The sequence below is a fragment of the Pundamilia nyererei genome, unplaced genomic scaffold (genome assembly GCF_000239375.1).
Source record: "Pundamilia nyererei isolate P.nyererei 1_Seehausen unplaced genomic scaffold, PunNye1.0 scaffold00058, whole genome shotgun sequence".
NCBI classification, from domain to species: domain Eukaryota; kingdom Metazoa; phylum Chordata; class Actinopteri; order Cichliformes; family Cichlidae; genus Pundamilia; species Pundamilia nyererei.
Window position 1 is genome coordinate 3,087,246 of NW_005187459.1, and position 15,089 is coordinate 3,102,334.

Consider the following 15,089-nt stretch of genomic DNA (forward strand, 5'->3'; position numbering starts at 1 on the left):
CTTGTGTTTGTGCAGGAGAGATCAGACTTGTGTGGTTTTACCAGCTTCTTGCACTGTACCTTGACTAGAACACACAATAAATTATGTCCATTAACAGGTTGGTTAGGTTCCAGACATTCAAGCACTATATATACACACACTAATAAACATACGAAACTAATAAAAACTAATAAACAATATTGTTGTGCTTTATTAATGTAAATCTATAGGCAGTATTTACTAAAGGTTTTACTGTTTCAGAGATGCCTGAAAAAGCAAACAGTGTGTCTGCCTCTTTAAGAGTGACTTAAAGTAAAATGTGTGTAGTAGATCTAGTCAATTTTTAAATGAGCTTGTGTGGATTATATGTTTAAACAAATATGTTAAAAATTTCAACATATTTACTTAGAGACAAGGCACAGAACACAAGAATAAAACAAAACGTTTAATATTAAAAAGTAATTAAAAGACAGTAAAACAGATTAGTGCATAAGTAGTGTAATCCCTGCATAACCTATATAAAATTAAATCTCTGTTAAAATGCTGTATTATTGCCTCCCTTTCAGGGGTCTGGATGAAAGGCTTCTGAAAACCAGTCAAAGAAGTTTAACAGTTCAGTCAGACTACAAATAATTGAAGAATAATTCAGCCTTTCTTCAGCTACAGCAGATATTTTATTGAGTTTTATCTCTTTTCTGAAACTGGAAAAAAATATTTCTCAAAGTCACAGTTTAAAAAAAACAAACAAAAAACATCAGACACAAATTAGACAAATCCCCTTGGGGCTGCAACAGGAAGCGTATCCGACAAAAAACAAAACATTGAAAAAAAAAAAATAGCCAAATCAAGCATCCGCTATGGTGACACTTTGTGAATGTGGGAGGAGTCAAAATTAGCTTTAATAGCAAATCCCTCACATGATGAGACTGAGCCAGCTTAAAAACCAAAAAGTGTCTTCAGCTGCTATGTCTTTTTAAATATTCTTTTGAATGGGTTGTTGCGGTCATGGCGTTTGGCCCTGCCAATTTTAAAGAGAGCATCCTGCACGCCCTCATCGGTTTTCTGAACGTTGGTCTGGATGGAGTCCAGCATGTTGCCCTGCTCCTCTACCAGCACGGCGATGTCCAAGAATATCTCATGGATGCCCTTGATGCGTCTCTCCAGGTCCAGCAGCTCCTGGTGACGTTTCTCAACCTGGAAGAGAGCTGAACGTGCCGTTCTGCCATCAGTCACCACGTTATTGCTGAAGATGTTCCACTGACCTTTCTCAATCATCTCCTCCACCTCCTCTCCCGTCACCTCACACCCAACTATCTCCATTTGCCTCTGGATCTGGGCTTTGCAGCTTTCACGGTGGCTCATCTCGGCCTCATTGTAATCAAACATCGCATCGCGAAAGCCATTACTGAGGCAGGCGTACTGGGTTCTGGCGATACGCGTCACAGCAGAATTGGCACCATGTTTTTCTTCTAGCTTGCACGCCATGCCATCCATGTCACGCAGGCGTGCTAGAACATTCTCAGCCCGCGTCTTTATGTCAGCTCCAATAGAGTCCCTTTTAATAGTAGAGGTGCCATGGAACATGCAGGAGCTCTGCTCACGAAGCCTTTTAACCTCCAGGCGGATGAGCTGGATGTCTTTATGGAGCCCTTCTGCCTGGGTAAAGATTTCTGCCAGAGCAGGGCTGTTGTCCAGGTCGACTTTGCTGAGGGACTTGGAGAGAGTGGAGTCTGCATTCTCCACTGGCTCCACAGGGCCGCCGGAGACTTCCTGCAGGTGGCTCAGTCTGTCCCTCATGGCTGATCTGGAGATCAAGTGAAGGTTATAGAGGTCAAGATGATTTTCTATTCACTTAACAAACATTAGTAAAGCTAATTCATTCAAGTAGGTGAACCATTTATGTTTGAATTTAAACACACTTGGCACCTTGCTTGCTTCTCATATCTGATGAAAATAGTTTTCCTTCTTCCTTCAAGTATAATCCACCCACCACCAATCACTGGCCTAACAGGTTATCCAAAGAGTAGTCAACAATGTTCCTTTTCACCAAAGAGAGATTCATTTTGACTTTAAAAACCGAGCTTTAGATTCTGCATATAAACAGCCTCAATATTTCCAATGCATAAAGTACACTTGTGACAGCATTAAGAGGCATTTCAGTCGTTGGCGCTACACAACAAATATATGGTTCCAACGCTATAAAATCTAAGAAAAAACCCCAAATATTTTAGAAGAAATGATAACTTAGATATATCTGATCTTTTCTTACATCTCATACAAATGACTGCCTCCTGTGCTCAGTATCGATCACCATGTAATTTCATAAGTTACCCATACTTTCTGTCAAACCACAAAATCCCACTGTTACCATTTCATATACAACAAGGTCAAATAATCATGCGCACAGTGACAAGATTAAAGGAAAGATCCTCACCCGTTTGCTCTTTATCTCTACAAATCAAACTTTGGCCATCATCTGAAGTCTACTAATCCGGACTGTGAGCACAAAAAACAGTCCCACGTGTTACCAGTGCTGCAGGCTGTGAGGTAAAAACTGAAAATCTGCTGTGCTTTTTGTCAGGGTGCACAATTGTGACACTCAGTCACAGTCATGTGACTTTAGGAATGAAGACAGATCAGTTCAACCTTGACCTGCACCACAGGAGCGTCAGTTGTGTAGGACAGCTTTGTAAACATAAACTTGGACCTAGACTTTAAATCAACACACCAGACTTTCTCTGTTCCCACACACAATCTGGTGAATCACCGGTTGATTCACCATCAGCAGCTTTTCTCCTGGCCCCTGATCCTCTGAGTCTCTGTCACAATGAGATTTCCCATCAGTTACAAATCCCAAATTATCAAAAGAAATAAAATGGTTCTGGATCAGACATGGGTACGAGAAATTTAGATAATGCGCAGTTTAAACCGATCTTTTTAAATTACTTTTTAAAAATTTTGATTGTAATATTTAATTAATTAAATGGCTGGAAAATAAAATGATGCCACGGCTCATCTGCACGGCCACCAGGGGAGGGCAGCCTACACTTTGAGAGTAGGCAGGACAAGGTCTGTGCAGTTTGTGTGTTAGCCACACCCAAATGACTTCCACAACTACATGCACAAACAAGTTTGGATTTTAGTAGCTTCTTCTTCTTTTTTTAAATTCTTCTGACTACTACACACTTAGTTATGCCCCTTAGCAATTTAGTTAGGTTTAAATCAACCCCTGTATTTGGCGACGGTTTTACTATTTTGAGGAGGTCAAGTCTGCTGGAGGCATTTGTAGCACTGTCCTCATTTTTTGACTCCAAAATCAACCACAACTTACCACAGCTTAGGTGCTTGTTGATCACACATAGACAAACTATGTTTTCTTATCTGGATAGTTGATGTAGGAAGGGGTGTACGAGCATAGATAAGAACTTTAAACTTGGATGAACATTCCTGCTGTAAAATGCATATTAACTGTTTCTTATCTATAGTATATTTATCGCCATCTTTTGAACTATTATTGCACCACAAGGGGAAACCCGGTCTCACTGGAATTTCTATTAGATTAGACGCATTCTCTTTATATATAGATTTTTATATAGATTTTTTATATATAGATACATTAGTTTTCTTTAATATTCTGCCAAATCCCTTACTTGCAGTCTTTTGGACACACATCAAATTTGCACGATTGGTACATGACTTCAAGATAAAATCAGGGTTTACGCTTCAATCATAGGGAACAGGAATGTCGCTAAACTTACCAGTTCAACTTAGGCCACCAACCCACGCTGTGTATAGAAGCCTGATTTATCACATGCTGTTAAATGAAGAGTGCCAGCTCTGGTTTAGGAGTATATTGACACGCGTTTGCTGATAAGGAACCTGGTTTTAAAGTATTCTAATACGACATATGAATTGAGGCAATGATTATTAATACTGATTGTTTGGCCTCCTGTGAATAGGTATGTTTGAGTGAGTGAAACGTTGATTCTTAATGAGCCTGAGACTAAATATAGTTTTACTCACTTACATTATTGTATTGGGTTGGATGGATATGTTAACTTACCGACTGAGGTGTATTTCGAACCCAATGACCTAACTCCTCTCAGGGTCTTCAGCACGTGAACTCGCGTAGTCGCGAGCATTCGCTTCTTGTTAGGCTGCTGCTTTCAAGTGTACCCCGGATTTTCAAATGAAAACATATGACTTTAAAATGCTGGTTTAATAACAGCATCTAGACTTGCAAGAAATGTAGCATTTATTGTCTTATTCAAACAGTCTTTCATATTACCAGTGACTTTGGAGGAAGGAAACAAATGCGTTTACACACGTTATTAGATAATCAAAATATTGCGGAGGCATATACACACTAACAACAAGGTATCCATATGTCACTCCTAAACGCAATGTGTTGTCTTAAAAGACCTTTCTTTCTATGGGAATTGCCCATTTGTGGGTGGGAGGATGGGGGGGGGGGGAACAAAGCACACCGACCGCTAGTTTTTCATCTTTCCGACTGCTCGTGAAGACAGCGCACCTCCATCAGCACCCTGTTGCAACCTCAACTTTCTTTTTGTTCCTTTCAAGGAACCGGGCTAATCACCGCCACCAGAGACGAAAGGAGAAGAAACACTTTTTAGTCCTGTTTATTTTTTTAAACATAAAACTACAATGAAGTTGGCGCTTATTCGCAGTGCTTACATGAGTCTCCGGGCACATCAGGTCCGTCCGGGTAGCAGATTCACCGGGTTTTCGCGAAGATGCCTACCGATAGGCATTACCAGCAGTCGATTGAGCCTCCGAGCGGCAAGCGCTACCTCCAGCACCGGCACCAACCCGAAGTTAACCGGTAACTTTGGGGTACAATCTCAAAAGGGGGATGAGTCTGATTACGACAACCATGTGAGGTAAAATAACAACAGCAGCAACAACAATGTAGAGTAAAAGTCTGATTGTGGTGTGTCATGACAAATTGTTTTAACGGCTAGCTAAAAAAACGAAGTTCGTTGGAGGGATGGTTATCTACGTGACAAAGGTAGTAAGCATTTCCGGTCTCACCGGCGTTTTGGCCCCTGGCTAGTAGCCAGTTCCGCACGTGTCCCCGGGTTAGGGTGTCAGAGACACCAGCCAGCTGATGCAACCCTTTTCTGTTGTTGCTAAACATGCGACACATGAGGAACCGAGTAAAAACACGCAGGCGTGGATGACTGATGCTAACTAGTTTTGCTGCTAACATTTAAATGCATGCAGATCTATAACACTTGTATTGAGTGTGAAGAAAATTAGCAAAAAGGATTTATTCAGTTAAAGTTTAACTTTAAAGTTTTGGACTTTTAACGTATTTGTTAAGGTATACGTAAACATTTTTCCCCGCCCGCCCGCATATTGCCGCATGCGCACTGAAAACGACCATGGGTTGTTCCATACCACAAATTCTGGTATCAATCCGATACCAAGTAAATGTAGGGCCAATATTGCATATACCAATACTGATACAGATACATTTAACTTTTAAAGGCATCTTATGTATGGGAGAGCAGTGGTCAACAATTTATTAGTGTTGATCCAATACCAATATAAGCTCTGGTTTCGATACTATTGATATTTGGATTACTACTACGGTACTCTACTCCACAGAGCCTGATGCATAATTCATTAGGAAAATTCCTGCAAATAGACAAAAAGTGATGGCTTGATAGGTCCTAAGCAATACTTATCTCACATATTTCACAAGCTAGTCTGTGAATTAAAGTAAACACAGCACCTGACTGCTTCCCACCTTCTCATCAGCTCCATAGTTTGCTGCAGACATTGCTTGAAAATTTAGTTACACCATGTGCTGCTTTCAGTGTTTCAGCACATGTATGTGTACTATCTGTACTTTCTCAGTGTTCATGTGTTCGGTTGTTCGTTCTCTTCTGAGCCGCCTCCTCGCATTTCATCTGATTTCTTGTTGCATTGCACTGAATTCTCAAAGCCACTGTAGTTATAAACCCCCCATAGTTATGCTGCTTCTTTACCTTGCAGCATTCAGCACCTTGAGGTGGTTTTTGTTGTGAATTGGTGTTATATAAATGAACATATTTGAACTTAATTATGTATTATCTACTTTCCTGATGGGGGTGTTTTATCCTGCGTGTACCCATTAATAGGTTAATGGGTATTTCTAACCAGGTTGTCTTCTCTTGTAGGAAAGTGGTTCAGAGCACCAGGGAAGCAATTGTGACTCTGCAGAAAAGAAACCCAGCAATTCAACCCTTGTTAGCCATTCTACAGGTACTGTAAGGGAATACTGTTATAGAACAAAAAAAAAATGAGTGCAAATACACCGTCTTATTTTGTAGTAAGCAGTCTTTAAGTGTTGTTAATGCTTAGAAAAAGCGTAGCCTAAACATTTGATGCTAGAAGTCTCCTAATTTCCTGACCTTGAGGGTATCTGTTTCTACTGAAGTTTCATCTTAGCTTTTCCATATTATCAGGGTTCTGTGCGTTGTTTCAGTGTGCTCATTTTATCTCAAAGGCAGGTGAAGACGACAGCATGCTGGAGATCAATAAGAAAATGGCAGTAAAGGTAATCCACGCCACCACTTCTCCTTTTTCTGACTTCTCTTCTTCAGCTTGGCCATTTTGTTCTTTTGTAATGTCTACAAAAGATCTCCTATCTCCTCGTCCGCAGATTGGTTTGAACATCACTCAGATTTGTCTGGTAAAGGAGTGCAGTGAAGATGATGTAAGTCGATGTGACTCACAAGTTAATTTTCCCCTTAATAGAGAACTCTTCCTCCCCCCTCAAAGTTTGATTACCGTTCTCATGTTTGTGCAGCATGTGATTATGGTGCCTGTGTGTTCAGGTCTTCAGTATTTCCCGTTTATTCTTCATTTATCATCAGGTTTTATCCTACCTAGTGATATTTTCCAGCATTATGTAACTGAGATTTGGGGAACCTTCTTGGCTCTTCACTCAGCTGGAGCCTGTCACTTGAACCATGTAGACAGAAGGAATTCATGGGAATAGCTTAGACATTTGACCTGACAGTGGATGATCTATGTGTGCCATGCCTGGCCTTAGGAGAACTCAGCTGCTCTACTTTTACACATTATCTCATCCCCCTTTCTCCTGTTTTTCACCTCCTCAGGGATTTCCACTACCACTTTCCCTGTGCTCATTAGGTAGTGCTGCTTTGTTAGATTTTGAAGGTGCATGTGCTGTTTGTTTCTCTCTTGACTTTTTTGTAGACTACCACATAAAGTACCTGATTGTATTTGGTATATCTTCAATATTTTCACACTTGTTTCGTCTGCTATTTTTTCACTACATTTCTCAGATGTGTGTCACTGATTGTTATTTGTTCTCTTTATGTATGCATGTAGATTGTAGAGGAGTTGCTGAAGTTGAATGATGACCCCAAAGTGCATGGTATCTACCTTCACCTCCCCCCAGCTTCAATCACCAGTCGGGTCCTCAACACCTTAAAACCCGAGAAGGACATCGAAGGGTAAAAACCTGGAGGGGCATAAATATTCAGTCATTTATTTTATAAGTTCTATAAATGTAAAAATGTATGTAAGGTTGTTATACCAATTTAAAATAAATGAATTAACTCACGGTGCGTGTCCTATTGACCCAAATCAGAAAGGACTGCTCACAATTAAGACGTTTGTGCCCAGTGTGTGTAGACACGTGATGAGAAAATTAGCAGGGGACCCTTCTTAATCACGATAAATTGATCAGATCTGGTTCAGTTAAGGATAGATTATCCAGAGGAAAAGTATATATGTTCCTGATGATTAATGGAAAACTTTTTTAACCTAATCCTGATGAAAACTATATATCCTCATATGTTACTTGCTAGTTCTGTGCTGTGTCTTTAACATTTATTATGTGTGATTGTGTTATCCATTGCACTTTATTAGTCTGTTACGGCCTGTAAAACTGGATGGTTAAATAAAAAAATGAAATTTTTATGTTTTTCTCTTGTTGTAGCATATCAGACTTGAATATGGGCCGTCTGATACGAGGAGACCTGAGTAAAGGCTTTGTACCTCCTTTAGCTAGTGCTGTTTTGGATCTGCTGGAGAACCATGGTGAGTTTCTGCTGAAGGAAACTGAAGGTTTTCCTCTCTTTACACAGTGTTCACACAGCACACAGGAAACATGTCAGAAGTGAGACGTTAAGTCTCCTGTGAGATTTTAATTTTAAAACTGAGTTGATACTTTAGAAACCAATTATATGCCTGACTTTCTGCCATCCTTAACTGCATTGTGCAGGTTTATGCACCTTGTGCCAGAAATAGAGTAGGAGCATATTTTTAGCCAGTGAGAAAAATCATCACTTTTGAGAAAGTCAGTGTTCTGATTAAGTGCATTTGCATTGGTGTGTGTAACCAATCAACTGTATTAAATTACAGTTTATATAAACAGTTGACCCAAAAGTGTCAGAGTGAATGAAAAAGAAATTAAATGCAGCCAGTGTGCTTGAAATATTTTCACATTTCTGTTCAGTTTAATTGAATTTTATTTTTACAGCGCCAAATCACAACAACAGTCGCCTCAAGGCGCTTTATATTGTAAGAAAAGAGTCTGGACTTCTTTAAGTTTCCTTGAAGATGTTTCACCTCTTATTCCAGAAGCTAAACTGAGACTGAGAACCTTCACAGACATATATTTACATCATAAGGTAGACCCTACAATATTACATACAGAGAAAAACCTAATAATCATATGACCCTTTATGAGCAAGCACCTTGGTGACAGTGGAAAGGAAAAACTCGCTTTTAACAGGAAGAAACCTCCAGTAGAACCAGCCTCAGGGAGGAGCGGCCATCTGCTGCGACCGGTTGGGGTGAGAGAATGAGGACAGAGATTTATAACAAGTATGATATAATGCAGAGAGGTCTCAAAGTGATTCTCACTGTGCTCTGACTGGATGATATATAAACACTAGAAATTAAATTAGATATACTAATAAATGTGACAGATGTTTCTCTTTTTTAAATTTACTGTAAAATACATCAGTATCCTTTACTGTTAACTACTGAGATCTGATACCTAACAGGAAAAGATACCATTGCTGTGGTTATTGTAAAGACAACTGTGACTTTAGAAAATATCTTCCAATTTATTATTTAAAAAAATACAATGAAAACATGAGCAAGAAAAATATCAACAAATATGTGAACACGTAATGTACTTGAGTCCAAATGACTATATTATAAAAAGGTGAAGGAAAGACATTGAATTTGGTAAGATTTGACCATATTTCTGGGATGCTTCTTTTTAATTTAAAATGCTGGTAATTTACTGAACAAGGGGTCTGTGCATATGAGATACAGACTTAGATCATTTTGGTTGAAGGCACACTTCAGGGTTTAGATATTTTCAGTACTTCTGATACAACTACTAAAGATTTCCAAGCTCTTTAATAAAAACGTTGAACATTTCTGTGTAGAATGTTATAAGCTAAAGGTACATTAAAAAAAAAAAAAAATCTGGTTTAAGATTTTTTAGATTGTTATTTTTTATATTTTGCCTTTATTTAATAGTTTGGCTTCAGATATATTTAAATGGGGAGCCTGACAGGGAGTCCATGGACAGACTCGGCAGCTGGGAGCATTTCCACTCGTGAATGATCATTTTAAACATCCCTACAGATGCTCCTTTGGAAGGAAAAACTGTGTTGCTGGTTGGTGGAGAGGGTCCCCTTCAGCTGGCTGTGCAGTGCCTGATTGAACGAAGTGGAATGGTCACTCTGAAGAGTCACTGGAGCTCCAAAAGCCTGCAGGCACAGGTGTGACAGGGTATACTCACATTAGATGATCTGCATTGTGCCTTAGAAGCTACCTATGTCAAAATCACTGTCCTAAGTAATGAATTAATGTATAAGGAGTGCCAGCTCCTTAACCAGGAGTTAACCAGAAGTTGTTCCAATTAATCCTTAAAATGCCTAAAATTTTGTTCTCCAAAACAGAGAGGGAGAGCTTGAGAGCGATGTAGACTAAGGCCCACTGCGGGTGAGGGTGTCCAATTTAAGAACCAGTTTACTAAACATTCAGTATGTACAATTGTGGTTTGAAGTTTGTATACACACATGGGTTTAAATCTCATGTCGGGCTTGTGTAGTGTTAGTTGCTGGCCACACGGAGACAGTATTCTCATTTTCCAGCAGCTCACTGGAGCAGTTTTGCTAATGGGAAGATGCTCAAAGACATTTTTCTGCAGAGGTTCTTTTAGGTCATTAATATTTCATTATTTTAATTATCATTTTAATTTCTTCTTCTTTAATAATTCTCCATTTTCCCAGGTTATGCAGGCTGATGCTGTGGTCCTGCTAGATGTTGGAAATATGTATGTTCCACCCACCTGGATTAGACCAGGGGCTGCTATCATTTACTGTAAGCCAGCTCTGGAGAAAGGTATTGCATTATATGTTGTGCTTCCAATTAACTTGTGCTATAATGAACATGAAATGATTTTAAAGCCCTCCATTGCAGAGACACTTTTTAAAGTTATTGTTTAAAAATGAATAGAAATCAGTGAAATTGCAGTTTCAGATGCACTGGTTTGCTTCCACTATCACATGCTTTTTGTTGTTGTATGGATTTGTGTACTTATTGTGTTCATTAATCCTGTTGTCGTTTGTTTTAGATGAAAATGCTTTTGGATTGTCTTCAAAATCTGGATTAGAAAGCCTCACAGCAGCTTACAGAACACAGGTATATATATTCCCATGTGACTCCTCTCTTTGGCTTACTATATTCTTCCTTACTTATTCGTTAGCTTTCTCTGTCCTTCTCTTTTCTTTTCTTTTTTGTCCATTAGAATGTTGTCCGGAGTTGCAGTCGGTGGCTCAAGGGTCAGGAATACAGACCCTGGCATCTGCGCAGCCTCAAACTGCAGCCCTTAACTCCTGTACCAAGGTATAGACCACTGTGTGGTGAACACTGGAATTTAACTTCATTCATCTTACCCGGATTCTTGTATACCTCATTTTAATGCTATTTGAATAAGATGTGGTGCGTAGAGCCATTATCCATATAGTCTATATGTTTTCTCTGTCAGTGATTTAGCGATATCCAGAGCTCAGATACCAAAACCAGTAGATCAGCTGGCTGAAGAGATTGGTTTGCTACCAGAAGAGCTAGAAGCCTATGGGAGGAGCAAAGCTAAGGTTCGACTCTCTGTGTTGGAACGCCTCCAGTCACAGCCTAATGGCAAATATATTCTGGTTGCCGGGTGAGTGACTGACCAAATCCTCTCTTATTCTTTCTCCTGCTTCATAATAATAATAATAATAATAAAGTTTATTTGAATAGTACAAAATTACCATTACAAAGAAAATACATAGGTCCTAGTATAGAACCCTGAGGGACTCCACAGTACAGGGTCATATTGTGCACACCAGAAAAAGTGATATTTGAAAATCTTCTGTATTCTCTCTTTGTTCAGTATAACTCCCACCCCACTGGGCGAAGGTAAAAGCACAGTGACTGTTGGTCTGGTCCAAGCGTTGTCTGCCCACCTTAAGCTCAACTCTTTTGCCTGTCTCCGTCAGCCATCCCAGGGACCAACTTTTGGAGTTAAAGGTCAGCAATGAATACTTGGGTCTTTATGCTAACTGTACTTGGCTTATCTTCTCTGAAAGATATGCTGTCATCTTTCTGTGCTCCTTTGCATTCCTTCATCTGGATCCTTTTTATTTTACTTTACTGTTGGTCATTCCAAACTATTTTCTCCAAAAACAATGAGTGTTTTCGCTAAAATCCTGTTTTGTAAGAAAACATTGATAGAATAGTTTATTTTCACATTGGAACCAATGTTTAATGTTTCAAATTGTGAATATTTCTACTGAATACATTCAGTGACATTTGGACAAGTTTAGCTATCTTTGTCAGTGTGAGGTCAGCTCTACATTTTGTTCTCGGGTGGAGCAGTTCATTTAAAGTCCAACACTCAGCACTGTTTCTTTGTGTGTCCTCGTCCTGTTGCCTGCCTCTCACAGTCTTTCCTCTCCTCCTTTGCCTAGGGGGAGCTGCAGGAGGTGGGTATGCCCAGGTCATCCCTATGGAGGAGGTAAGACACACAGACAGGCTCAGAGTGTTCCCTAGCAGGACAAACGCAGGCTTCAAAGACCTGAGGCATGCAAAGACTCACAGTAGTTTGTACAAAAAGACACACGGAGCTGTGACTACAAGCACAGTCCATAAAGACACACAGAACGAGGGGTTAAGCCCCAGCCTTGTAGGCTACAATAAGGCCAACTACTTTTCTCATTCTCTCAATTCACCCTTTTTCTTTACGCCTCCTTCTTTTAGGCGCACTAAAAAAAAAATATTTGTATGTCTTGAGATCAAAGGGCTTGTGTCAAACTGTGAGAAAATGTGTCATAATATATTTAAAGACTCAAGGGACAAAATCCAAGCCATGAGAAGATTGCTTTAGTAAGTTGAACCCACATTTATCATCTGCTACCAAATGCTGTGGGTGCAGCCCACTGACCCCCATTGTTAGCGGTTTTTTTCTCCCTAGGGGCCATTCAATCAATCTTACAGAGTGTACACTTCTGCAGTAGCATGTTGATGTCTCGCCTGTAATCCTTTCATCTCTCACTGGGTTCTTTTTTTTTTTTTCTGCTATTTTTTTAAAATCTTCTCAGTTCAACCTTCATTTGACTGGTGACATTCATGCCATCACAGCTGCCAATAACCTGGTGGCAGCAGCCATCGATGCCAGGATGCTCCACGAAGCGACGCAGTCAGACAAGGTGGCTGTGCGAAAAGATATCATACAGCAACTCTAGTTTAAAAAATGCGTGTGTAATATAATGACAGTATGGATTCCTTTTGCTCTCAGTCATGTTTGCGATTTGCTGTAGATTTATTGTAGTCGGTGACTGTAAATTATTCTGTGGTAACTTTTTAAGTATTTGATTTATTTCTGTAATCCTGCTTTTCATGCACATAATGCTATCTCGTTATCTAAATTCCAGCTTAACAAAAGTCCTTTCCTCCTGTAAGGACCGGTTAAATGTACTTTAAATAATAGTATTGTTTTTCTTGTTTTCTTTACCACCAAGGCCCTTTTCAATAGATTAGTCCCTTCTGTGAATGGAGTCAGAAAATTCTCACCCATCCAGATCTCCAGGCTGCAAGTAAGTTTAAATACTACAGCTCCATAATCACACGTGATGTCCATGATCACACGTGAACTAACTAACTAAGGGTTGTGTCTGGGGTGTTCATGAAAAGTTGTCGTTGTTGTTGTTGTTTTTTGTCCACTAGGGGGCCTCTGTGAATCCAGCTTAAATTTTCAATCTTACCCTTCACATTGGCTGCTTTACCAAACATTTCTTTATGCCAGATAAAACTCCTTGTTTGTAGAAGAAAGAGTAATTCAGTCTTCATGTAATGCTGATGAAGAATGTCTAATATTTAGTCCTAACAGATAAAATATGCATGGCAGATGTTACTGATCCAGGAGATGAAGGTTTGAACATGTTTACAGTTTATGTCCTGTTGCAAGGAAGTCCAGGTTTAGAGAAAAAGACTATAAAATTAGCCTTAATTGATGAAGGGAGAGATAAAGATTTTTAAAAGGCTTTTTTTTAAGCAGAAAACTCCAACTAAACCTGATCTTGACAGTGAGTTAATAATTTCCTGGTTATTTAGCCTGGATTTGTTTCCTATACATGAATGATACCTCCCACCTATTATGGTGGACATAGCAGGCTTCTTTCATGTTAAATAAAATCTAAACAGCATCAGAAACATGTGGAACAAAATCTTGTTGTCTGTCTCAATTTCCAGCGCCTTGGCATCAGGAAAACAGATCCTGCATCACTCACACCTGAAGAAATCAACGCGTTCGTACGTCTTGATCTTGACCCCTCAAAAATCACCTGGCAGAGAGGTATCTTTATAAAGAGACACATTCTCTGTGTGTGCTTTTTTTTTTAAGGGGGGGTTGTAACTGTACCGCAAGCATGGCTGATTCAAGCTGTTTTCACACTAACTGTGTCGGGAGACTCAAACAGAGATGTTGTCCAACTCAAATGCAGCACCCAGCAGGAGAAATACTCCTTAGGCAAGAATTTTAGGCGAAGATACCGCCTGTGTAGAGCTGCGTATGCACCAGACAATTACCAGCAGCTTTTTTTTTTCACATGAGCACAGTTTAATCAGTTAGACTAAAATGGAAACTTTTAATGTCTCTCTCTAACTAAGCTGGATCTTTGTGTTCTCGCATATAATGGGAAACATCTTAACACTGAGCAATTACGCTTAAATGTATAATGGGGTAACTGAGTTAGCACTGGTTCAAATCTTCTGGTCAGCTGGGGCTTTTCTGTGTGATGCTTGCATGTTGACAAAGACATGTATGTTAGGTCAATTGGTGGCTCTGAATTAAAGATAAATGTGAGCTATTTAAAGTGTATGAAATAAAAGTGCTGCATGCATGTGTGGTTAAGCATGGCTTGTATTTTTAAATAGTTTTTAAGTGCTCATTAAGAGTAGAAAAACAACTGTTACATGTAAATTTTGCAGCATTATCTACAACTGCATTAGGTTTGTCACTCAGAAAAAGTATTGCTTTACATTACTTGGCTGCTCCAAGGAGAAAGTCATTTGTTGCACTACTTTTTACATTACCTATGCACAAATTGGTAATATGGCCTAAGATGCATAATTACCAGCAAGCGGTCCCACACCACATATCACTGTGCTAATGAGGAGCACTTCACAGTGATGCTACTGTCCTAAGTCCAAATGCTCATCAGTGCAGTTGTTACCTGTTGGACATCAGGTTGTGGCTTCTTGTCCAGGCTTGGCATACATTCAGCTTAAATCTGCCTGTGCAGATCCTTGGTACAAGTTGTCATGTTAGCATCAGTTGTTTCTGGCCTGTCCCTGCTAATAAACTGAAAATAGCTGACTGTAGGACAAATGTGCAGGAAAAAAGGAAAATTTGATTGATTCATTTATTTACTTTTACATTTATAACAGAAATGGGCGACTGGTTCAGGGGGTTGGGAAGCTCATCTTGTAAAGGTTACCGGTTTGATCCCCTGCTCTGTCTGTCTTGGTCGTTGTGTCCTTGGGCAAGACACTTCACCTAC

The 15,089-nt window shown here is 39.6% G+C and overlaps 2 protein-coding genes across 5 annotated transcripts in view; one reads left to right on the plus strand and one right to left on the minus strand.

Annotated features, from left to right (window-relative positions):
* Nucleotides 1-459: 459 nt before the first annotated feature.
* On the minus strand, nt 460-4,733 carry LOC102210637 (syntaxin-11-like). 4 transcript variants are annotated; one of them, XM_005734479.1, is made up of 2 exons: nt 4,678-4,733; nt 460-1,783 (listed from the first exon to the last, which is right to left on the minus strand). In XM_005734479.1, the coding sequence occupies exon 2, from the start codon at nt 1,774-1,776 to the stop codon at nt 943-945; it is 834 nt and encodes a 277-aa protein (XP_005734536.1). In that variant the 5' UTR covers nt 1,777-1,783; nt 4,678-4,733; the 3' UTR covers nt 460-942. The 4 variants fall into 4 exon arrangements, with proteins under 4 accessions (XP_005734536.1, XP_005734535.1, XP_005734538.1 ...); XM_005734478.1 differs by lacking the exon at nt 4,678-4,733 and adding an exon at nt 4,043-4,144; XM_005734481.1 differs by lacking the exon at nt 4,678-4,733 and adding an exon at nt 3,738-3,800.
* mthfd1l (methylenetetrahydrofolate dehydrogenase (NADP+ dependent) 1 like) overlaps nt 4,459-15,089 on the plus strand; it is a 47,596-nt gene continuing 36,965 nt past the window's right edge. Inside the window, exons 1-16 of the mRNA XM_005734507.2 lie at nt 4,459-4,883; nt 6,168-6,252; nt 6,497-6,547; nt 6,653-6,706; nt 7,348-7,472; nt 7,961-8,061; nt 9,628-9,764; nt 10,278-10,389; nt 10,622-10,689; nt 10,796-10,893; nt 11,036-11,209; nt 11,423-11,559; nt 12,000-12,046; nt 12,630-12,737; nt 13,050-13,124; nt 13,780-13,882. Coding sequence (XP_005734564.2) covers nt 4,648-4,883; nt 6,168-6,252; nt 6,497-6,547; nt 6,653-6,706; nt 7,348-7,472; nt 7,961-8,061; nt 9,628-9,764; nt 10,278-10,389; nt 10,622-10,689; nt 10,796-10,893; nt 11,036-11,209; nt 11,423-11,559; nt 12,000-12,046; nt 12,630-12,737; nt 13,050-13,124; nt 13,780-13,882 — 1,711 coding nt within the window. The 5' untranslated portion in view covers nt 4,459-4,647. The remainder of the gene's footprint in view (nt 4,884-6,167; nt 6,253-6,496; nt 6,548-6,652; nt 6,707-7,347; nt 7,473-7,960; nt 8,062-9,627; nt 9,765-10,277; nt 10,390-10,621; nt 10,690-10,795; nt 10,894-11,035; nt 11,210-11,422; nt 11,560-11,999; nt 12,047-12,629; nt 12,738-13,049; nt 13,125-13,779; nt 13,883-15,089) is intronic.

Coding starts and splice junctions, on each gene's coding strand:
- LOC102210637 (XM_005734479.1), bottom strand. CDS start 1,776: ATGAGGGACAGACTGAGCCACCTGCAGGAAGTCTCCGGCGGCCCTGTG.